The sequence below is a fragment of the Alternaria conjuncta genome (genome assembly GCF_024043145.1).
Source record: "Alternaria conjuncta strain BMP 0040 chromosome Unknown scaffold_4, whole genome shotgun sequence".
Lineage (NCBI taxonomy): Eukaryota > Fungi > Ascomycota > Dothideomycetes > Pleosporales > Pleosporaceae > Alternaria > Alternaria conjuncta.
In genome coordinates this window covers 598,861-620,950 of record NW_026250093.1, presented here as the reverse complement: position 1 = coordinate 620,950, position 22,090 = coordinate 598,861, and the positions used below count along the sequence as shown (strand labels likewise).

Below are 22,090 nucleotides of genomic sequence, written 5' to 3'. Positions count from 1 at the left end.
AGCTCTGTGCCAATTTAAGCTACGATCATTTCCACCAGCATTTGATCTTGAGTCGTCTTTTGCGATTTTGGGAAGGCGAACACAACAACTGTTCGAACACATCCTGAGAAAGAGATTGAAAGATTCATTGGAGGAACGAAGGGCTCGCTAAGGCGGCTTTTAAACGCTGCCTTTTTTTCTGCGCAAGCATCCCCAAGCCAGCCAACAAACCCAACCTAAACACATTATGCAACAACCGCCCTCCAGACGCGGCCGTCCAAACCGGCAACCGCCTTCTTCAGAATCATCAAGAGGTACCCACACGGGCCGCGGTCGCGGCCGCGGCGACTCCAACCCCGTCTCAGACCGAGGAAGAGGACGAGGAGCGTCTAGGGGCAGAGGACAAGGCCGCGGTCGCGGTAGACCCAACTTCAGACCGGACCCCGACGAAGCCCCTGTCCCCTCATTCGCATATATCCACCCCGGAACAAGCGTCTCAATAGTTCTCAAACAGGATCAACCCACCGGACACCAAGTCCGCGGTATCGTCGCCGATCTGCTAACGCGGGGTGATCATCCGCGAGGTGTGAAAGTGAGGTTACGAGATGGAAGGGTGGGGAGGGTGCAGAAGCTTGTTAGTGAGAGCGAGGGACAGCAGGGTGAGGCTGTTGTTGGGGGCGCTGGGGCGGGGCTGGGTAGGGATGGTGACGGGGGTGCAGGCATGGGAAGAGCAGGTGGGAGGATGGTTGGAGGCAGGGTGGAGAGAGATATTAGGGAAGAGGACGAGTATCTTTATGACGAAGGCAGGACTCGGAGACAGCCAGCTGACGTGGGGCTTTTTGCGGCGTTGGAAGAGGCGGATCGGAGACATCAAGGTGGGGATGTGAGGGGGGTGGAGGTAGCGACGTGCCCAGTATGCGGAGAATTCGAGGGGGACGAGGCGGCGGTTGCGCATCATGTTGAGGAGCATTTTGGGGGATGAGGTACGTGAAAATGGAGGTCTTTACATGCTCGGCATACAAGTATGCTCTCGTGACACAATCACAATTTTTGAAGACCAATCACGAAAATAGATCACATCAAGGACGCTCTCTTCTTGATCGTTAACTTTTGAAATTTCGTTCTACACTACTTCTTCCAATAAGTCACAAGCGGCATTCATTTCCTCAAGCAGATCTCGTGCATAAGATAATAATGAGAGACGCCAGGCAATGCTCAAATCCCTCGAAGGCCAATGTGAAAATCAATGCTTCGCACCCAAATACAGGAGAGCGATCCAAACGACCGTCTATGCATCTACTGCTCGCGCATCTCCTGTATCCAACGCCATGAATGAAATCTGTCGGAAATGTTCTGCCAAGGGTATACACACGAATCAAAGGTCGGATGATGTGTTTGAAACGGAGCGTGGTGGTGGTTGTCGTTATGTGGGTATGATCGGGGCGTTTAGAAGGGGAAGCCACCGGGCGGTCCTCCTCTTCGGCCACCGCTGGGCATGCCGCCCATACCGCCAAACGGACTTCCACCGCCGCCGGAGCTGAAGTGGAAACCACCTCCGCCGCCACGGCCGCCTCCCATACCTCCGCCCATGCCGCCGAACATTTGCATGACTGTGAATCGCATTAGTCGTGAACTTTCTTTCATAGTTATGAGAATACTTACGGATCTCTGGGTCAATGCCGCCACCCATGCCACCCATGCCTCCTCCCATGCCTCCGCCGCCGAACATGTCGTTGGGATCGACAAGATCAGCGCCGGAGTCGTATCTCTCGCGCTTTTGTGGGTCGCTCAGAGTCTCATGTGCTTCTTGAATCTCCTTGAACCTGTCGGCAGCATCCGCGTCGTCTGGGTTCTTGTCGGGGTGGTGGACAATGGCCAGCTTTCGGTATGCCTTCTTGATCTGTGTCTCTGTGGCGTCCTTCTCGATACCGAGAATCTTGTAGTAGTCCTTCCTCTTGCTCTTCTTAAGCTCCATCTCGGCATCGCGGATTTCTTTGGCAATGCCAGGCTCCGATGGGTTCTCTTCCTGGATAGCCTTGAGATCACGTACTGCCTCCTCCCAGTTGCCGTTCTCTCCCAGGGCCTTCGCCCGGGTCTTCCGTGCCTTTGTGTAGCTGGGATCGAGCTCGAGGGCCTTCTCGCAGTCTGCAATGGCTTGTTTCCAGCTCTTTTGCCGGCTGTGGCACAGGGCTCGGTTCTGTAGGATCTTGGAGTTTGTGCCCTTGTTCGAGGGGTCGACTGCGAGTGCCTGCGTGTAGGTGTCGATGGCTTCTTGGTACCTGCCGGACTTAAAGGCAGCGTTGCCCTCTTGCTTCATGCGGTCCAGCTTTTGCACCATTCGCAGGTACTTGACAGCGGCCTTGAAGTCGGGGTCGCATGCCAGTGCTTGTCTAAAGTGCTGTACAGCCTTGTCGTTCTCGCCCTGGGCGTATAGGATGCGGCCGCGCAGTACGAGGGCGTCAGGATCCTGGTTGTTGTACCGTAGTAGCGACATGGCTACGTTTTGTGCCTCTCCAAGTGCATTGGCATTGCCCATGCGCAAATGTGCCTCTCCCCGCATGAGCTGCCACTTCCGGGGCTTGTCTACACCAACGCCGAGACCCTTCTCAGCCTCGTTGAGGGCGTATATGACCATGGAACCCGAGCCCTCGTTCCTTGATGTGTCTTCGGCCATGCGGAGGTGCTTCTGCATTGTCAACGCAGGCTGCTTGTCTTTGGCCGTGGCATTGATGGAGTCGTACACCTGCACAGCCTCGTCGGGCCGTCCCAGGCTGGTGTATACTCTGCCTAGCCGCAGGAGGATCTTCATGTTGTTGGGGTCCAGCTCGTCGGCCATCTTGCAGTCCTCCATGGCCTCGTAGAACTTGTTGGCGGAGATGTAGGCGGCGGCCCGGTTCGAGTAGTAGGTGGCATTTTTGGGGTCGGCTTCGATCGCTGCGGATTGGTTAGCCAGAAGCTCTCCCGGTGTACTGTAGTGCAAAGCTTCGGCTAGAGCATGGGCAGTGTCACTACGCACCTTTTGAGTATTCCTCGATGGCCCGCGGGTAGTCTTTGATCTTGAAGAACTTGTTGCCGGCAGCCTTGTACTCCTCGGCATCTATCGTCGGGGGCTCAGCGGGCGGGGTGGCAGCCTCGGGAGTCGCAGCATAGTTTGCAGTGGGCGGCGGCGGGCTCTTTGTGTAGCGGTGTGGTGGAGGAGCAGGCCCATCGGGGGCGCCGTTGGCGCCATTCGTCTTGGGCGTGTCGGCGACGGGGCTCGAGGGGGCGGGCGAGGACGAGTGGTCCCGGTCCACGTCCATTGGCTGGGGCGTGGGCTGGTCCATGGCGGACATCTGCGAGGACAGGCGCTGGCGCTCCTCGGGCGGGAGGTTTAGCGGGTGGGAGTCGCGGTCGTACTTGGACGAACGCTTGGACGAGTAGGAGCTCGAGCGGCGGCTGGAGGAGCGTTCCCGGTCCTTGACCTTGGAGTGGGTGTGCTTGTCAGGCGAGGCAGGAGGGGTGCCTGAGTTAGCCTGGGGTGAGGGTCGGGGGGCAAGGTTGGGGATATCTCTGGTCTTGGACGACTTCTTTGAGGATGCGAAGAAGGAGGGAAGAACCATGGGGGCGAGCTGCGGAAGGATAGCGGCCTGGACGGTGTCACTAGAAAATTAGTCTGGCTGCAGCGACTGTCGGTTGAGATCCAGGGCGGATAAAAATTAAGCTGGGATTTTGGTCCTAAAAACGTTGCTAGAATGTTCCATATCAGCGAGGTTAAGCCCGCTAGCACTTCTGCCACAGAGTCAAGCCGCAGCGGACGTGCATCGGAAGGCTGGGCTGATAGTCGCCTACCACGCCAATCGCCCTGCATGCGGCACCGACTTACTGCCCGTTGTCACGTCGCGGAAGCGGTAAACGCTCTGCAATTACCTTTCTCTCACTCTCGACACGCGACTATACGCTGTGGGACTCCAGGACTACCTCGAGTGGGGCATCCGACTCGCCCAATCCGCGAAGAGAGGCTGGGGCGCGCAGTATCAACAGACGACAACAATACCTTGCATAGAGGATGCGACAGTCTGTCCACTACCAACGCTCATCGTCCTTTTTATCGTCGATGCGCTGGCCTCTCAACCACCAGCCTGCTTCTTTGTGTGCCAATGTAAAACGCTCTCTGTTTGCAACTGCATGCACACACTCGGCCATGGCAACAGCAACACCGAGAAGATGACTTGAGGTAGACAAGCGCTTGTAGGATGACTCGCCGTTGCGGAGAGACGTTCAAAGGCAGCAAGACCGACAATGATCTCCCGAACAGAAAATTGGCGTGGCTGTGGTTTGTCACAGGGTGTCTGTCAATGATCGGATGCAGAAGATGCTTTCCATTTAGTCGACTGTTCATGTTCTCGGTTCCCATTGACACGACTGTATCCGGACTACCTGGGTATTCCAGCTCAGCGTGCCCTCACGTGCGTCACCAGCTGACTACACACCCGGGCACCATCCCGAGGTCTCACCTCATGCACTAACTCGGTAGCTGTCAGGCTCCCGTGGAACTCGTTACCTGGTTCCACAAAGTCACAGCACATGCCACATAGATATCCGTAGAGCATCCGATCTCATACCATATAGCAACCCTTGCCCAAGTGTTTACCCGGCTGTGCCCCTCGCCTTCGTCATCCCGCCCACCTGACGCGCACGTGCCAGCAGGGACCGCGCCGTCACCTCCAGGTCCAAAGCTTCACTCCACATCCCAAGATAGCAATCGCGCTTGGGCGCAACAGCGGGAGCCACAACCATCGGCCCCTCAAACGCTTCACCGCTAGCTCCCCGCCACCTTTCTCCCCTTGCACCCGCGCCAACAGCACGTATGACCGGCGGCGACCAACAACGAGTGGCCACCTCTGACTACCGTTCTGATTACCGCCACGGTCTCGACACAACTCCCACGCCGCAGCAGCCCTCGATTCACGCGTCGGATCGCCTATCTATCACTATGGGCCTCACGTACAACATCTACCTCAACTCGACCACGTCGCGCATCTACGGCTGCAAGAACTGCAAGACGCATCTCTCCAACCATGACGACATACTCAGCAGGGTGAGCGCATATTGAACTCCCACACGTAGCCATATCGCTAACCGTCATGAGAACTTCCGCGGTCAACACGGCAAGGCGTACCTCTTCGATACCGTCGTCAACATCACCGAGTCGGACCCCAACGAGCGCAATATGACCACGGGACGTCACATAGTACGCGACATCCACTGCCGCCAGTGCAAGGAGACCGTCGGCTGGAAATACGATAAGGCGTATGAAGCCAGTGAAAAGTACAAGGAGGGCAAGTTCATCTTGGAGGAAGAGCTTCTGTGCACCGTCACCTGAAGACGGAACTCTACTACGCAGCATCGACGTCATGTTGAAAGGGCATTTGCTGGGAGTTTTGGATTGGATACTGCGATACGGCTTGTTTACCTGGATGGTGTTTACACGCTTGGATTTTGGTGAGCTTTGGACAAGGCGTTCATGTGGATTCACATGGTATGTTGCACTCTATAGCGTTGTCGCAATTTCCTATCGATATACTGAAGTACTGGTGCGGAAGGAGGCGGAGAGCTACGTCGAGCTTCAAGCTTGTCGGAGTCCGTCGCGAACCGGGGCACCCGACAGCAACCCAAGACGCGGGTCGAAACATTCCTTGATCAACCTCTCAGGATTCGCGTACTATCTTAGCGATTTTTATCTAAGCTACTATACACGCCTGCAGCCAATGTGCTCTCACTGCCCATCCTCTCTACCCCGCAGTCGAACCTCGGCGGGGTAGGAGCTACCACACCACATCATCACCGAGGAGCATTTCGCGCCTCCGATGTCGTCAGGGCGTGCGCCCTGTACTTAGTCCACAAGCTCCACTTGGTTGCATGCAGTTTTTTGAATTACATCTGCTCTCCTCCTGAATCTCCTGATCACAGACTTTTCTTTTGACTTTCAATAACGATAATTACTTCTGACAACATACCAAGAGGCACGGCATGAAAGCAGTCGTATTCAAGGGACCGGGGAAGGTGGTGATTGAAGACAGACCAATTCCGAAGATTCAAGATGCAGGAGATGTTGTCGTGAAAGTTGAAAAGGCAAGTACGCTGATCAATACCATCACCTCCTACTAATTCTTATTCTTCAGACGGCATTATGCGGCAGGTACTGAAAGTCACCACCTATAACAACAGCATCTCTGACATTTACTCCAAGCGAATTACACGTCTTCCGCGGTCATCAGCCATCTGCTACCGACTTTGTAATGGGCCATGAGTTTACCGGTCACGTTCACGAAGTAGGCTCATCGGTAAAGACCCTGAAAGTTGGCGACCATGTTGTCTCTCCTTTCACAACATGCTGTGGCGAGTGTTTCTACTGCACCCACGGCTTCTCCTCGCGATGCGTCAAATGCCAGCTTTTTGGATGTCCTGCCCTAGACGGTGGTCAGGCAGAATACGTCCGGATTCCCCTCGCAGACTCCACAGCTGTCAAAGCACCACCTGGTATCAAAGACGAGGCACTGGTTCTTATGGCAGACATCTTCCCAACAGGCATGTTTGCAGCTAAGAACGGCTTCCAATATTCCACTCCCGAGGAGATCAAGGACAGTGTCGTTGTGCTTATTGGCTGCGGTCCTGTAGCTCTCTGCGCGCTCTGCAACATCACCGACTACAAGCCAAAGCACATTCTCGCTGTTGACTCGGTACCTTCGCGCCTCGAACTTGCCAAGTCACTCGGTGCGGAACCCTGGAACTTCCAGACTGATCGTGAGGGTCTCGATAAGCGCGTCAAGGAGCTCACAGACGGCCGTGGAGCAGACATTGTCATCGAAGTGGTCGGTCTGTCTCCTGCGCTTCGAATGGGATACGAATTGATCCGACCCTGGGGCGTCATCAGCTCGGTCGGAGTCCACAATGGCGAGATACCCTGGTCCGGAAATGAGGCGTATGGAAAGAACGTCAGAGTTCAGATGGGAAGGTGCCCTGTGAGAAGCGTGTTTGAAGAAGCACTCGACAGCTTAAAGAGGCATCAGGATAAGCTTGGGTGAGTTTGATGATAATACAGGAGTGTAATTCGCTGACTAATATGTGACAGCTTTATGGCTGATAAAGTCATGCCGTTGAGCGACGCCATTGAGGGCTACGAGTTGTTCGACAAGATGAAGGTGCAGAAGGTCGTTTTCGAGGCGCAAAAGTAGGGCGCATGCAGGTTGACTGCATTGAGTGGTGTTGAGGCGGTGTGAGGCTATGATACGGCGTTTGAGAGAGTGGATAAAGCACGAGCTGGCGTTGTTGATGTGTGAGCGCGCATTGGGTGGTGTTGGGAGGCCGCTGCATACGCAGGCGTGGTGAAGGCCTAGTCTCAATCGAACAATGGAAGGCAGAAATCCCGCGCATCTCGGCCAATCATCGAATTCAGCGGCACGATACATTCACATTCTAGTCGTGGCTAGCCAGTACCCTGAAAATGCTGGATTTAGCTGCATCTTCGCGGGGCCTTGGCCGTTTTCGGGGCTCGTGCACGCGGGGTCTATTCTGTCCTGTGTTCGGTGATGGGGCGCGCGAGAGTTGCGAACAGCTTGATGCATTCACGCCGGCATGCAGGCCATGCATGGTGATTGCTCCCGTAGATTCAGTGCCGCCTGCTGCACGAGGACAGCGATTGCGCCGAATCCCCTGCAGTGTCTCCCAGCACCTGCAATGTTTGTGAATAGGGCAAGGCTCGTCCGTCTCGCTAAGGAAAGCTACATCCTGCCGCCCTAATATTGCGCAGACCCAGGGCTTCGTCTCCCTCCGTCACCTTACCTCCACTCTATCTGCACGCTCCAGAGAGGTTCCGCCAACACGCCTCTTCTCTTCTCCCACGCGTCCCCCAATCCTCCTCTCCGCTCCCTCCCACCTACCCTTGCGCCCTCCCCCTCTTACCTATCTGTCCGCTATCCCGCACCGACCACCTCCCCCGCCACTTCCGTAGTCGCCAGTGAGTAGCTTCCATGCACACTCCCAAACACGAGCCTTTGACACAATTGCTGATACGTAGCACGATAGCCTCGACACTTTCGACTCGTCCTCTCCTACCCCTCCGCCGCAGCACACCCAGCTCTCTTCTCTGTCTCCGCGACCCACCTTCTTCTCTTGTAAGTATCGCGATAGTGCGCGCGTCGCAAAACTACGTCACTGACCGCAGCTGCAGCCCGTCCCTAGGCCATCCCCACAACATGTCCTCAGAAGAGCCCCAACCCGGCCCCGGTCAGGATGCTAGCCGCGTCGCCGACCAGCTGGACCGCCTCAACATGGACGGCGAGGGCGAAGTAGTCCCGCGCACCGAAGAGGAATACGCAGAGTCGCAGCTTACCCTCCGAGCCATTGTTTCGTCCAAGGAGGCCGGAGTCATCATAGGCAAGGCGGGCAAGAACGTCGCTGACCTGCGCGACGAGACTGGTGTGCGCGCCGGTGTCAGCAAGGTCGTCCAAGGTGTCCATGACCGCGTCCTCTCCGTCACCGGTAGCCTCTCTGGCATCTCCAAGGCTTATGGCCTAGTCGCCAAAGGTCTGCTCGAGGGCGCCCCTGCTATGGGCATGGGCGGCGTTATCCGCACCGACGGCACTCATCGTACGTACAATTGCGACACCCCGGCGCTTCCTAGCGACATGGCTGCGTACAAGCGCTGATACCAAGCTAACTTCTGTAGCCATCCGCCTGCTCATCTCGCACAACCAAATGGGTACCATCATTGGTCGCCAGGGCCTGAAGATCAAGCAGATCCAGGATGCCTCCGGCGTACGCATGGTCGCACAGAAGGAGATGCTCCCCCAGTCCACCGAGCGCATCGTCGAAGTCCAGGGCTCGCCCGGCGGTATCGAGAAGGCTATCTGGGAGATTGGCAAGTGCCTCATCGATGACCACGAGCGCGGCTACGGCACTGTCCTCTACAACCCCGCCGTTAGGGTTCAGCCTGGTGCTGGTCCGGTCCCTCTGTCCAACGGCGGGGGCGCACCCGCCGGTGGTATGGGCGGACGCTCGTACAACCGCACTGGTCACGGCGCTGATTTCAGTGACTCGCCTCCTGCCTTTTCTCGACGATCTGGCTCCGATGCCGCCAGCAGGCCCCCGCCCCCAACGCACACCGAGGATGGCGAAGAGATGCAGACCCAGAACATCAGCATCCCGTCTGACATGGTCGGCTGTATCATCGGACGCGGCGGTAGCAAGATCAGCGAGATCCGCAAGACGTCCAACGCTCGCATCTCCATCGCCAAGGCACCTCATGATGACACCGGCGAGCGCATGTTCACCATCACTGGTAGTGCCAGTGCCAATGAGAAGGCGCTCTATCTGCTGTACGAGAACTTGGAGGCCGAGAAGATGCGCCGCAGCCAGGCCCAGGAGTAGACCGCTCTCTAGCGCATCTGCTACCCAACGTCGGCGCCGTTGGGTATTGCCAACCCTCTTGGGAGGTGCAAGATAGCTTGAGGCCGTGCAGGCCTCGCTATCAGTCGCCAGCTCTTCACGTCCGTCGCCATCTGCATTCATGTCTCCCAAAACGGAGACCACGAAAACCAACAACAAAAGCATGGAATTGCTGAATTTCTTACTTGCTGTTACTGATGGATACCACGGATTGTCTGGAGCATTATTTACTTTTCTTACTATTGTCGAGAGAGAACTGAGTGCACGCTGAGCGGCTCACGAATGTCATGACGTTATGGCCTTTGATATCCGGATAGTACATCTGCTCAAGGGTAGCAGCTCTGACATCCATCTTTGGGTTTTCTTGGCGAAGAAGAGTTGGGAAGAAGTGAGAAGCTTCTCACCACGTCCCGAGCTCTACTCCGACACTCCGATGTACCTTCCTAATCACTCCCTCACTCCTTACCCGAAACCCTTCCCTCTCCCTTGCTCCCCTACCGACACTCCGATACAAACAAACAACATCTACTACCAATATTTAGAATTCTATGATGATAGTGTCTAGACTGCGAACTACTCGTAACGTGATGTGGTACTTGCGAACGTTTGATGATGGTGCTGCCCAAGGGGAAATGAGTGCAGCATTGCACGTGCAGAACGAGGCTGCCCAGATGTTCCGAACCGTTGGACCCTCCAATCGGGAATACGTCATTAGTGTCACGCTCGGACGCTGAGCACCTGAACACGATGTCTTCGCCACAACAACTGAGCTTTCCACAGAGTGTTCAGCAGTGAAAGGAAGGTGTTCCGTCAAAGAAGTCCTCGGAGCAGCACAAGCTCGAACGACAAACGCTGCAGGCGCGGGATGCTCGCCCACGGTGAGGTTCGGCAGGCAGGCTTCGTGTGCCTCGCTAATCCTTCCAGGATCGCCCAGACGCCAGACGCGGGCAGGCGGTAGACTAGGGCAGAGACAGATTTGGCACCCCGACTGATTTCCGAAGGCTGGGTAGTAGCTGTTTCTTTTCAGGAGCTAGCTCTTCTAGGAAGGGGTGCATGATGGTTAAAGATGATTTCTTGACCGCATGTTCCCTCTCTGCCTCGCTTCTGCTCCTCCACAATATTCCTTACTCCATCCGCAACTCCCCTACCAGACGACACCATACGGATTCACGGTTTGAAGCCTACGAGACTTGACACCGCCTACAAAGCACACACCACACTCAACTGAGCACCACGACTATCATGGCGCCCATCCAAACGCAGACGATTACCCCTCACCAATTCAGCAACCCAGTCACTGTCATTCGAGCATCAGGACGCATATCGAAGCCACCAGCGCGATCAACGCGTACGCAAACCAAGGCACTGTTGTCTCATTCGCCACAAATACCTACCGCCCACCCAGACATCGACATCAGTCTGCTCCGTAACAAGTTGCTTCTTCAGTGCCGCCAGTACATCCCTTCAGAGCTTCTCCACGAAGCACTGGCAGACGGCATCTACTCACGCGCAACACACTGGATCACGCCCTCCTCCAACGCTGCGTCAAAGTTCGGCAAGCGGAAGCGCTACTACGTCTTGCATAGCGCGAACTTTACGTTTCAATCCATGGGCAGCGCGTGGGAAGCGCGGATTCTATCTAGAGGCAGCCAGCCTATCGATGCAGGCAACGGAGTAGTCGTCTTCGTCAAGGAGAGGAAAGAATGGGACGCATTCATGGCGGGGTACAGAAGGCAAGGAAAGCGAGCGGGGCAGCTGATGAGGCTCAAGCAAAAGGACACGGAGCGAGGGTGGAGAGATGCGTGGAAGAGGAAGTGCGGGATGGAGGAGGGCGGCGGCAAGGAAGTCAACGCTGGGCCAATGTGGGTGCTGGTCAAGAGCGCTGTTTCGAAGATTGTCAGAGGTGAGGCGTGAGCTTACATTCTGGGCCCCGGAACAGAGTGGGGGCTGCATCTGCTGGCGTTTGGCCTTGGATCTTCTTTTTTAGCGAGCATATTTTCACGACCTTATGAACGGCTGGAGCGGTAAGCGCGGAGAAGGCTTTGATGCCTTTTCCAGACTATGCGTAGATACCTTCTCCCACAATAAATGACACAACCACATGAAAACTCAGTCGGCAGACTGGCGCCCTTTGCATCGTGTGTGTGCTCCTCCAGCTCGCAGTGAAGCGGCGCTCCACACACTAGCGAGTGGGTGGCGCGCCCCGGTCGAGTCGATCCCTGAGGCTCAAACACGGCCCGTGCTCGCTTCTAACTCCGTCTTAGCCCCGGCCCGGCCACTGATGCCACGGTTGAAGCTTAGGAACTGCCTATGGCGCAGGTGTAATCTAAACCTAGGGCCAGGTGTACACTTTCCATTGACCCACAGTCGCTCAAGAAACACTGTTTCTTTTTATCCCTCGCGCATCATCATCGCGCAGTCCACTCCTTTACACACAGCGCGACACGACACAACACGAACGCGGCGCGCGCCTTCCTCAATCGCCTTCCACGACGTCAGTAGCGAGACCCACCATACAGCACGCACAATGGAAGCCTCTCGTCGCAAGGTCAATGAGACGAATGGGAACGCGAAGGGAGATGCGCACCAATTGGATGCCGCCCACCAATTGGACGGCGCGGTGCATTCGATCGAGCAGAAGCTGGAAGAGCAAGCAGAGCTCCATGCGCGGAACCCTCAGGAGCAAAAGGAAGCAGGGCTCTTCCAGCTGGTAATCTGTGTCGCTGGTATATATGGAAGTTTGTAAGTCACCCTGGAGCCTACGTTGATGTCATGTCGCCTACTTTGTACGTTTTTATGTCCATGTAGGCTGCAGACCTGTTCAGCTTTTTTCGTGTATGAGGCGGTCACAATGTACAACAGTACATTGGGAACATAGCTAACACAGGATAGTATGACCTGGGCATGGATCCAAGAGCGATTGACAACCACTACCCACGGCCCCAGCAACCAGCGCTTCACGTACTCCATCTTCCTCAACACCGTCCAATCCGCCTTCGCTGCCATCACCGGCCTTCTCTACCTCAACCTGTCCGCGAAGAAAGACCCCAAGACCGGCGTGCGCAAGGTGCTACCCATCTTCCCCTCGAAGGACATCCTCATGCCGCTCCTCGGAATCGCCCTCACATCATCGCTCGCGTCCCCCTTCGGATACGCAAGTCTCAAGCACATTGACTACGTCACCTTCATCCTAGCCAAGAGCTGCAAACTGCTCCCGGTCATGTTCCTCCACATCTCGCTCTTCCAGAAGCGATACCCCATGTACAAGTACGCCGTCGTCGGTTTCGTGACTCTCGGTGTCGCGGTCTTTACACTACACAGCCCGTCCACAGCGAAGAAGGCCGCGAAGAAGGGTGTCAGCGCTGACGCCTCGCAAACTATTGGTCTAATTCTGCTCGGGGTGAATCTTCTCTTCGACGGCCTTACGAACACGGTTCAAGATCACATTTTCAGCAGTTTCAAAGGTTTCACCGGACCCCAGATGATGTGCGCCCAGAACATTATGTCAACAGCACTGACAGTATCCTACCTCCTCATCACACCTCTCCTTGCCTCCACTCCCCTCGCTGGCTGGATCGGCCTTGACCCACGCTCCTCATCCGGTGAACTCTCCGACGCGCTCTCGTTTATAACCACATACCCCGCTGTCGGCTGGGACGTCCTCATGTTCTCCGCCTGTGGCGCTATAGGCCAGGTCTTTATCTTCCACACCCTGGCCCACTTTAGCTCGTTGCTGCTTGTCACAGTGACGGTCACGAGGAAGATGCTGACCATGGTTTGGAGTGTGTGGTGGTTCGGTCATGAGATTACTGGCATGCAGTGGCTAGGTGTTGGACTAGTGTTTGGTGGTATTGGTGCGGAAGCGGCCGTGGGCAGGAGGGAGAAGGCGAAGAAGGCCGCGGCTAAGAAGTTGGAGGAGGAGAAGAGGAAACGATAGATTATGTGAGTATAGGTTCGAGTTTTTTTGAGAGTACTAAAGGATGCTTCGGTGCGGTCCTATGTCGGTAGATCAGAAGACCGACAGAATATTCTTGTACAGTAGATAAGAACACGGTTCTTCTCCAACGAGCGTTAGACCCTGAGCTCGATATAGGGTGGGTGACCTTTAGCCAGCTGTGTCACCTTGTCAACGCAATCAAACCGCACCACCGCAACTACACACTCTTTAGCCTGCAATTCCACCAGAAAGCAACATCAACACACTATTTCCGACTCCACTGCCAGGATGGATCCAACGGAACCGCTACTGGCACGTTCATACAAAGCACCGCAGTCCCGCCATTATCAACAATGCGGCGAGAGTGTGGCAGAGCACACTCTCGGCGGCTGCAGTATCCAGAAAGCAATGGTTATCAAGAAGAAAATCGCCAACTTTTTCGTACGCATATTCTTCGTCATCGCCGCGCTCACCACTATCTGGGCGTTGCCATACAGTACGGACAGCGATCAAGCAGTAAGTAGCACACTCTTCAGGGCCTCAAATACTTAGAACGCACACTGAAAATTTGTGAACAGCCTGTCAGTCCGCCCACCGAGAAGACATTGCTGCTATGCCTCTGCATAGGTCTTGCTGTCGGTTTTTGCACTACGTTCTGGATCGCCTACCTTGTTCTCGTTGCGCGCGACAGGAGCGTGACCGCTTGCGCAACAGTTCGCTGCTTCGTGGTTGTAGTTTCGATCATGGGGAAAGTGGGCTGCGCTTCGGCTTGTCTGGGAGAATTCTGGTATCACCGAGCTCTGCACGAAGATTCATGGGTGCCTATTCTGCTCTGGATCTACTCGGCAGGGCAAGCTTGGTGGGATTTCATAGCCGTGGCAAAGTTTGGGGAATTCATGATGGAAGCCTACCTTCGCGAGCCTGGTTGGAACCCATTTGATAGCCTGATCTATGGGGTATAGGATACGTATGGCGGTTGAGTACGTGCAGGGAATTTCGACGTGGCACAGGCAGGCTGAGCTTTGGTCTTTTGTACCACCACGCCTTATTTACCCCACTTCCTCTTCGAGAGCTCCAACACAAACTGGACACTCTCTCTATTAGCAGCAAGTATCAAAGACATACGCAGTACACAATACAAAACATGTCACAAGAACCTCTCCTGCCTTCCTACGGCGCAGCCACCCAGCGCCCCCGCTCAAGCGAATACCGTCTTGTTGCAAAGCACACCAATGCCACTCGCGCACTGATGAACACTCTCTTCGTTTTTGTCTCCTGTGTCAGCGCTATCTTTGCGACTACCTGGGCAAGTCGAAGCAGTGGTACAAAAGCGGATCCTGTAAGTAATCAACCAGATTTGATAGTCCTCTATTGACGTCTCACGCAGCCTCACACCCCACACACTGGCACTGCGCCCCTCCTTCCGTATTTCGCATCCATCTCTCTCGTAGTGTCAACGTGCTTCTGGATCGCCTATCTCGTATTCATCGCGCATGACAAAGAAAACGGCTCGGTTCTCAAGCGCAAGATCACTATCGGTGTTGGGATTGCTGGGAAGGCGGTGCTCGCAGCGGCTCATGTGGCGATCTGGCAGGCATACAAGATGTGGTGTGAAGGGCTTGAGACACCGAATTGGGCAGTAGTGTTCATGGCGGCGCAGGCTTGGTTCGATGTGGTGTTTGTGGGGATTCACGGGTGGGTGATGTGAGCGCTTATGGTGACAAGGAGGGTCATGTTGCGATGAAGGCGTCGATGCAACAGCTTGGTGAGATTCAGCTCAGTTGTCTGGAGATCAACGCCCTTCCAAACTCATTGGGATTACGGAAGTCACACGCCCAGATGGGCTAGCACCTCGCACTAGAGTCTCAGGGATCGTGGAATTGGAAGCTACGTGCCAGTATCCATCTCCCACACTCCCGGCGACATCACTTCCCGATAATAAGAGGCTACCTCGAATATGTATACTTTCTGACTACACCTCCGTAAAACATTTCAATTGAGGCGGCAACACAGGATTGTTCTTGTCTGGCGCCCTAATTCCGGTCACCTGCACTGCTACCTGTGCCATCGTCGTATTCCTGGCCAGCGTGTTCATTACCTTCAACTTCTTGGTTGTTGCCACCAGATCCCTGGTCATTCTTCTTCTTCGATGCGAGATGGGCTACCATGATTAGTTTCTGCTCCTCAGCACGTACAACCGCCGCAGGCAATCGTAGAGACATCTGGGCGTTAGCATACGCATCGGCAAATGGGCCTGTGCGTCCGTCTCTTTGACTCTCAGTAGCTATCACGTCTGCTAGACCGTTGTAGACGAACAAGTACTCCAGGTTGCTGAGTATCGTGCTTGTGTTACCGGAGGCAGTGGCGACTGGGTCGTTCGACGACATGCTGTGGTTGGTGGATGTGGTCGAGATTGAGGGTGACTGATGACGGATGGGTGGAGTTAGCTATAGAATCGGTGAGTTGAATGTCTTCTTATTCCCATTACGTTCTCAGTATCGATTGCTTTCGTATCCGCATGGCTTCGCCATGTGATCCATACGTCACGCGCGGTACGCACACAGGTATCACTGACGGCAATGAAGGGATGTACTATTCGTTCTACAGATATTAGGAGACTTGGGATGTTCATAGAGTTACGGGAAGCTTTGAGTACTCCCACCAGCTGTTGAGATTCCCACTACCCTTGTACTGCTTTTCCTTGATCTGCCAATGCCATCTGCTTCGCTTTCCTTTCCTTAGCCGTCAGCCTTTTCTTAGCTGTCAAATGCGCAATCTCGATCAGGATACCTGGTTCCGGAAACTTTTTCGCGGCTTCTCGAAAGTCTGGGAAGTTCTCACTAGCAATATCCTTGAAAGTCTTGTTGACGCCCTCGTACAGCCTTATCAGGTCCTCGTCATCTGCTTCATTCCAATTATCGTTGCACTTCTGTTGCATCTTGCTCCACTTATTGCTGAACTTCTTGCTGTCCTGATTCAAGAAGAAGAGATTCAATTCGTCGGGCACAACATCGGGGTGTCGTATGATCATGTGTCGCATGATACAGAGCAGTGCATAGAGATCGCGGGTATCGAACGACTCATTCATGGCCCTCATTGCCTGTGAGCCACCTTTACAAAGAGTTACCGGCCAACCTGTCTGATTCAAATCCTTACGTAATTCATCTTTCTCTTCTTGGTCAAGGTATAAGGAGTCGAGCGCTCGGTTGCGTCGTGCGACCAGATCTCGGGTTTTCTCGATATCATTTAGCGCTTGGTTACCAGGTGGTTGTGTTGTGGGCGCCACAGTTGGGCCTGGTGCGGGAACATCTGCACTAGATGAGGTGGAGGCCATGATAGGTATCAGTCAGGAATTGCACGAGGGTTGGCTTATCAGCATTATATAATACTCACTGTTTGCTGACGTACAAACTTGATGCGATATCAGTCAGTAGGACGGGGTCATGCTTGCCACGACGTATCATTGCGACCCAAGATATTACGTTGACGTAGGACTCATATTGGTGTTTACCTAGGTACTCTTTCGTTTGTAGGGGGGCACGTGGTATTGAGATCGTACCGGCACTTCCGGTGACCCTCAACAGAGCGTGAGATCCTCAGCGAAGGGTTATAACGACAGTATCTTGCCAATTCAGCTAATTCAGTGTGTATACAGCGAAACTGTACACATATTCTAAACCCCCCTCTTATTCCGTTGTCAGAGAATTATACTGGTCACGACACTGACTGACTCGCATACCAATGAAAACGTACTCTGCTATCTTGTTCATTCCCAGCAGTTTCTCGTCCCCCAGCCTCACGAGCAGGTCATTGTCCACATCTTGCCAAGTCCATGTAGGACCATCTCCGCAGCCCTCGATTGAGTCAAGAGACTGCCAGACTGTTGGCCAACCGTACTTTTCAAACAGCCCGCGTATCTGGCTCTGAACTTCCTCTGATACAGGCAGCTTGGAGAGGACAAAACCTTTGTACTGTTCCATTAGCTGTGTTGCAGATGCATCAGAATCGTTCAATGAGTCAGCTGATCAGCATTAAGCAGAATAGCGAGGGATATTTACCTGCATCCTCATCTCCCTGTCCGGCCCTAGCTTCGACCTCAGCCTGTGAAATAGCCGCGGGTAGTCGCTTGGAAACTTCTGAATCGGTATATGCTTTAACCTCTGCGAATTTAGGATCGCCTTTAAACCTTCCCACACGCCCGTCAGCAGCATTCTCAGCGGCAACCTCGTCCTGAACTCTGTTGTGAATGGCTTGAGCCTCGGTATCGCTGAGTATCTCGCTCGTGTTGATGAAAGCTCCGTCAGGTGAAAACATGATGGATCGATTAAGAGTAATTGACATCTGAGTCAGTACCGCAGGCTCATTTAGTTCCTTTTCAATGGAGAAGCAGCACCGATTGCTTCCCTCACCACACTGCTTCACCATGTGCTCAGATTTCACGCGTGGTGCAGACACATGACTCTGCATCTGTGTTTGCGACCGAGAGGCCCGATAGAGGAGGTGTGATGTGTTTTCATAAGCACAGCTACTCTACACTGCCCTTCCTCGCCCACTCCCTAAGGACATTCTTCTGTATCTTCCCTGTGCTCGTCTTAGGCAACTCCTTGACAACCACAACCTCCCTGGGCACCATGAAGCGACTGATGTTGCTGTTCTCTTTGGCCCACTGAATCACCTCTCCGCCCAACGTGTCGCTGTTTGTGCCGTCCTTTGTGGTAACAAAAGCCTTGGGCCGCTCGCCCCAGTGTGAGTCCGGCACGGCGCAGACGCCGACTTCGAGGATGGAGGGGTGCGTGGAAAGCATGGCTTCGAGCGCTACGCTGGAGATGTTCTCGCCGCCTGTGAGCCATTTGGTTAGCAAGCCGCTTCAAAAGAGTGAGACTCGCAAAGTCAACAACATACCACTGATGATGATGTCCTTCGCACGATCCAAGATCTGGATTGCTCCATCTGGATGCCAAACGGCTAGATCGCCTGTATGCAACCAACCGCCCTCCCACAACTTGCGCGTCGCTTCGGCATCTTTGTAGTAGCCCTTTGCGCAGATGTTGCCTTCGAAGATGACTTCTCCAATCTCTTTGCCATTTCTTTCCACGTCGGTGAGAACACCTTCTGGCTGCTCAGTCTTGATAACTCGCGTCGCTTTGCCCATGATAAAGCCGTGGCCTTGTCGTGCCATACGATCGTATTTCGTCTTCTCAGGGAGCGTTTCCCATTCGGGCATGTGGTAGCCTTTCGTGATCGGACCGTACGTTTCCGTAAGACCGTAGACGTGGACGGGGTGTAGGTTCAAGTTGGACATCTGTTCGAAGAGCCATGCGCTCGGTGGACTTGCGGCTACGGTGACTCTGACTGGCTGGGGTAGGCGCTCTGCTTCCTTCGCTGCGCAGAGTAGGGTGTTGACGGTTGGTGCGGCGTTGAAATGCGTGATGGCTTCCTCCTTGAGCAGGCGCCAGATCTCTGCGTAGTCGATCTTGCGGAGGCAATAGTGCGTTCCTCGGACGGCGGTGACTGACCACGGGAATGTCCAGCCCGTCGCGTGGAACATTGGCAGAGTCCAGAGGTACTTTGCGCGGCCGGTATGATAGTTCAGCCCAGACTCGATGACATTGCCCATGGCAGCAAGGTAGACGCCACGATGTGTGTATTCGACCCCCTTTGGCCGTGCTGTTGTTCCACTGGTGTATGCGAGTGCCATGACGTCTTCTTCGTCCTTTGCCTGCGACTCCAGATCTGCCCAGCCCTTGCCTCCTTGTTCAATATCGTACTTCAATCCCTCGAGTACTGCATCGTCGAAAGGGCCCGAGAGTTCGCCTTCTGTCGCATCGGTGTCTGTGTCAATCAGTATGGGTACGTTTGGTCTTTCCTTCTTGTATTCGTCCAACAAGCCCACAAACTCAGCATCGGCAATGATCATGTCCACGTCCGAGTGCTGGAAGATGTAACTGATGTCATCGTGCTTCAACCGGTAGTTGATAGCGACATTGACACCTCCTGCCGCCGCGATACCGAATGTGCTCTCCAGGAATGCTGGTGTGTTTGTCGCCAATATGCCTACTCTCTTATACCCGTGTTTCCTCAGGTAGTATGCCAGCCCTCGTGCGCGGTCCGCAGCTTCAGCGTAAGAGCGCCGTAGGATCTTGCCGTTCGCCGTCTTGTGGTATATTGCCATGGCGTCTGGCTCGATTTGCGCCGCGCGCCAGAGGAACCATGTCGGGCTGAGGGTGTGGAAATTGTGTCGATGATGGTATTCGTGGCTGTCGCCGGGATGGATGGGCGGTGGCCCAGGGACAGGGTTGGCGGACGTGAAATGCGACGCGAGTTGCTTGAGACGATCTTTAGCACCTTCCATCGTATCTGCACGAGGATCTGGTGAATCAACGTTCTAACAGCAGCTTATATACACGCGACGGAAATATCGATCTACAGTTTGGCCCAGCTGAGCTGAAGCTACAGACGCCAGAGTGCGGAGTAGCTCCGCTGTGGGACGAGATGCGAGAGATGTCCGAGGTCTTGAGCGATGAGAGGGCTGCAGGACGCGATTTTTGACAGGGGTGCGCGACAGCGGAAAGAAGGATGTCGCGATACTCTGAACAACGTGGTCTGATACGTTTCTTACAGGGCGCAATGGCTGACAGCCGACCCTGAAGCTCCCAGCCATGGGGAAATCTGGGGAAGGGTACCGGTTCCGGTGCGGCACGACGTCACAGCCGAGGTTAAGCGCCAATAGGCATACCCTATCCTCCCGCCCGCGTCGGATCGCAGACACATCGGACTACGAGGCTGTTGTGGCAAGTTGTGCAAGGTACTTGTCCATCTTGTCACGGCAGGGTGGATGCAAAGCATAAAGGGAATCGTGAGTGAATTAACATAACCACAAGTCTATTGCTGAATGCTCAACGCCGTCACCATGCTTTACATCAGCTGGGATTTTTCATTTCGTATTGCTTCTAGCCGGAAGAGTACCTGAAGACACAGCAGACCGACCGCGAAGAGACCCATGAACACGTAAGCACCCTGGTATTGATGTGCTCTTTTAGCCTGGACACCCTTTCGAATGGTCGGAGTATAGTAGAGGAAATAAACATCCCATGAGCCCAATGCAATCCACGCCGAACCACGTCACCGAAACTGAAACCGACACTGTTCATCGACTGCCGATTTCTAGTATGCGAGGGATGTGAGCTCTTGCTGGACCTTGGAGTCGACGGAGGCCGTCTTCTTGGCCTCAGCCATCTGCCGGCGGATAGCCTTCTTGCGCTCGTAGTATGCGGCACCCTTGACCTTCCTGCGCTCCTCAAGACTGCGTATGGATTAGCATTTCTGATCTCGCTGACATAGGCTGGAGCAACATACCGGGCAACGACGTCCTGGTACTTCCAGCCGAACTCGTGTCCGAGACGGCCGACAGTGCAGTACTTGCGTCCGGGCTTGAGCCTCAGCACCCTCAGGGCCTGGGGAACGACGACGCGCTTCTTCTTGTCGTAGGGAGCGGGGACACCCTCGAAGGTCTTCAAGCGCTCCATGGCGGCCTTACCGCGGGGAGTCTTGTGAGGAATCATACCGCGGACGGTTCGCCAGAACATCTTGGAGGGAGCGCGGAAGTGGAAGGGACCTGGCAGATGGGTCAGCACATGTCGGCTAGTAACGCGCACATTCGACGTTGGACCGCGAATGCGCCATGTATGGACGGGGAGACGTACCACCACGAGTGGGGTTGTAACGGGTCTGCTTGCGCAGGAAAGCAGAGTACTTCACTGTAGGGTCATGTCAGTTGCTGTCTTGCCAGAAAATTGTCCCTAGAGCGCTCCGCCAAAAAGCAGCCAAAGTGCAAATCGCCGGCCACATCATCCTCTTGTAGCCCCATGTACCAATTGCACTCCATGGCTTGCTCCTGATCTCGCTCGCTCGTTCGGTGGGTGTACGTACACTTGGCGCGGAAGAACTCGCCGGAGATGTTGAGGGCCTCGCATCGCACAACAACGATCTTCTGGCCGTTGAGGAGCTGCTTGGCGACGGTGCTGGCGAGGCGACCGAGCAAGTGGCCCTTGCCGTCGATGACCTGCGTGCGCTGTCAGCGAGACGTCCAAGGAAGATGCGTGGTGTTGACGGGATTGCAGGCGGCTGGCAGTGCGGCGGCATGCGAAGGCCAGTGCCTGGGATATCGGTCTGCGTCTATCGGGGCGTACGTACAATGACGGGTTCGAATGTCGACATTTTGCTCGACTCCGGTGTGCTGTGAGGTTAGTTGTCGTGATGGAGAGCTCGATGGATGCGAATTCCAGGTGGCTCGACTAAGCGAACTGAATATTCGAGTTTGTGGTGCACGGACCCATTAGCGTGACTTCATCTCCAACGAGGTGAGCTTGCCCATCACCAACGTCTGCATGACAGCCAACGCCAACAACCAACGCACGTCTTGTCGCTCGCCTGTGAGGTAGCAGTTCGGATACAATGCACGCATGTCGCAGCGGCGAACTGTCGCAGCATCTGACGGACCGCCTGCTCGTACCGTCATGTCAGACGCGCGCGTTCCAGAGTCGTTGAGGTTAATTGAACGGCTTCGACTGCGAAGGAAATAACAGTTCAGATTTGGCCTGTGTGATCTTGTGAGGGATGGATTGCTGAACGATCTCTGCGGCGTGGTTAGGCTACACGTTGAACGCACGACTCCACGTGCTTCTTTGCGACAGTCCTTTACGCCAGTCTGAGCTGCTGATGCTGCTACCGCTGCGACCATGTCAATCC

General features: G+C 54.7%; 10 protein-coding genes across 10 annotated transcripts; 5 read left to right on the top strand and 5 right to left on the bottom strand.

The window, feature by feature from the left end:
• Nucleotides 1-1,425: 1,425 nt before the first annotated feature.
• On the bottom strand, nt 1,426-3,578 carry J4E85_003023 (uncharacterized protein; the record flags this gene model as incomplete). The annotated part of the gene is made up of 3 exons (XM_051467296.1): nt 1,426-1,589; nt 1,642-2,913; nt 2,996-3,578. 3 exons carry the CDS (start codon nt 3,576-3,578, stop codon nt 1,426-1,428), a joined length of 2,019 nt encoding a protein of 672 aa, XP_051328455.1.
• A 1,247-nt stretch (nt 3,579-4,825) lies between these two features.
• Nucleotides 4,826-5,341, top strand: J4E85_003022 (uncharacterized protein; the record flags this gene model as incomplete). The annotated part of the gene is made up of 2 exons (XM_051467295.1): nt 4,826-5,056; nt 5,108-5,341. The coding sequence occupies 2 exons, from the start codon at nt 4,826-4,828 to the stop codon at nt 5,339-5,341; spliced, it is 465 nt and encodes a 154-aa protein (XP_051328454.1).
• Nucleotides 5,342-5,988: 647 nt separating this feature from the next.
• Nucleotides 5,989-7,193, top strand: J4E85_003021 (uncharacterized protein; the record flags this gene model as incomplete). The annotated part of the gene is made up of 4 exons (XM_051467294.1): nt 5,989-6,090; nt 6,141-6,157; nt 6,209-7,039; nt 7,091-7,193. 4 exons carry the CDS (start codon nt 5,989-5,991, stop codon nt 7,191-7,193), a joined length of 1,053 nt encoding a protein of 350 aa, XP_051328453.1.
• A 1,020-nt stretch (nt 7,194-8,213) lies between these two features.
• On the top strand, nt 8,214-9,387 carry J4E85_003020 (uncharacterized protein; the record flags this gene model as incomplete). The annotated part of the gene is made up of 2 exons (XM_051467293.1): nt 8,214-8,607; nt 8,687-9,387. 2 exons carry the CDS (start codon nt 8,214-8,216, stop codon nt 9,385-9,387), a joined length of 1,095 nt encoding a protein of 364 aa, XP_051328452.1.
• Nucleotides 9,388-10,647: 1,260 nt separating this feature from the next.
• J4E85_003019 (uncharacterized protein) lies at nt 10,648-11,319 on the top strand (the record flags this gene model as incomplete). Its single annotated transcript, XM_051467292.1, has 1 exon — nt 10,648-11,319. The coding sequence occupies one exon, from the start codon at nt 10,648-10,650 to the stop codon at nt 11,317-11,319; it is 672 nt and encodes a 223-aa protein (XP_051328451.1).
• A 613-nt stretch (nt 11,320-11,932) lies between these two features.
• J4E85_003018 (uncharacterized protein) lies at nt 11,933-13,342 on the top strand (the record flags this gene model as incomplete). The annotated part of the gene is made up of 2 exons (XM_051467291.1): nt 11,933-12,147; nt 12,298-13,342. 2 exons carry the CDS (start codon nt 11,933-11,935, stop codon nt 13,340-13,342), a joined length of 1,260 nt encoding a protein of 419 aa, XP_051328450.1.
• Nucleotides 13,343-15,375: 2,033 nt separating this feature from the next.
• Nucleotides 15,376-15,729, bottom strand: J4E85_003017 (uncharacterized protein; the record flags this gene model as incomplete). The annotated part of the gene is given in 2 exon segments (XM_051467290.1): nt 15,376-15,519; nt 15,538-15,729. The coding sequence occupies 2 exon segments, from the start codon at nt 15,727-15,729 to the stop codon at nt 15,376-15,378; spliced, it is 336 nt and encodes a 111-aa protein (XP_051328449.1).
• A 293-nt stretch (nt 15,730-16,022) lies between these two features.
• J4E85_003016 (uncharacterized protein) lies at nt 16,023-17,656 on the bottom strand (the record flags this gene model as incomplete). The annotated part of the gene is made up of 3 exons (XM_051467289.1): nt 16,023-16,651; nt 17,082-17,306; nt 17,401-17,656. The coding sequence occupies 3 exons, from the start codon at nt 17,654-17,656 to the stop codon at nt 16,023-16,025; spliced, it is 1,110 nt and encodes a 369-aa protein (XP_051328448.1).
• A 211-nt stretch (nt 17,657-17,867) lies between these two features.
• On the bottom strand, nt 17,868-19,694 carry J4E85_003015 (uncharacterized protein; the record flags this gene model as incomplete). Its single annotated transcript, XM_051467288.1, has 2 exons — nt 17,868-18,181; nt 18,245-19,694. The coding sequence occupies 2 exons, from the start codon at nt 19,692-19,694 to the stop codon at nt 17,868-17,870; spliced, it is 1,764 nt and encodes a 587-aa protein (XP_051328447.1).
• Nucleotides 19,695-20,506: 812 nt separating this feature from the next.
• CRP46 (60S ribosomal protein L16) lies at nt 20,507-21,559 on the bottom strand (the record flags this gene model as incomplete). Its single annotated transcript, XM_051467287.1, has 5 exons — nt 20,507-20,645; nt 20,699-20,957; nt 21,046-21,099; nt 21,272-21,404; nt 21,536-21,559. 5 exons carry the CDS (start codon nt 21,557-21,559, stop codon nt 20,507-20,509), a joined length of 609 nt encoding a protein of 202 aa, XP_051328446.1.
• Between the last annotated feature and the right edge of the window lie 531 nt (nt 21,560-22,090).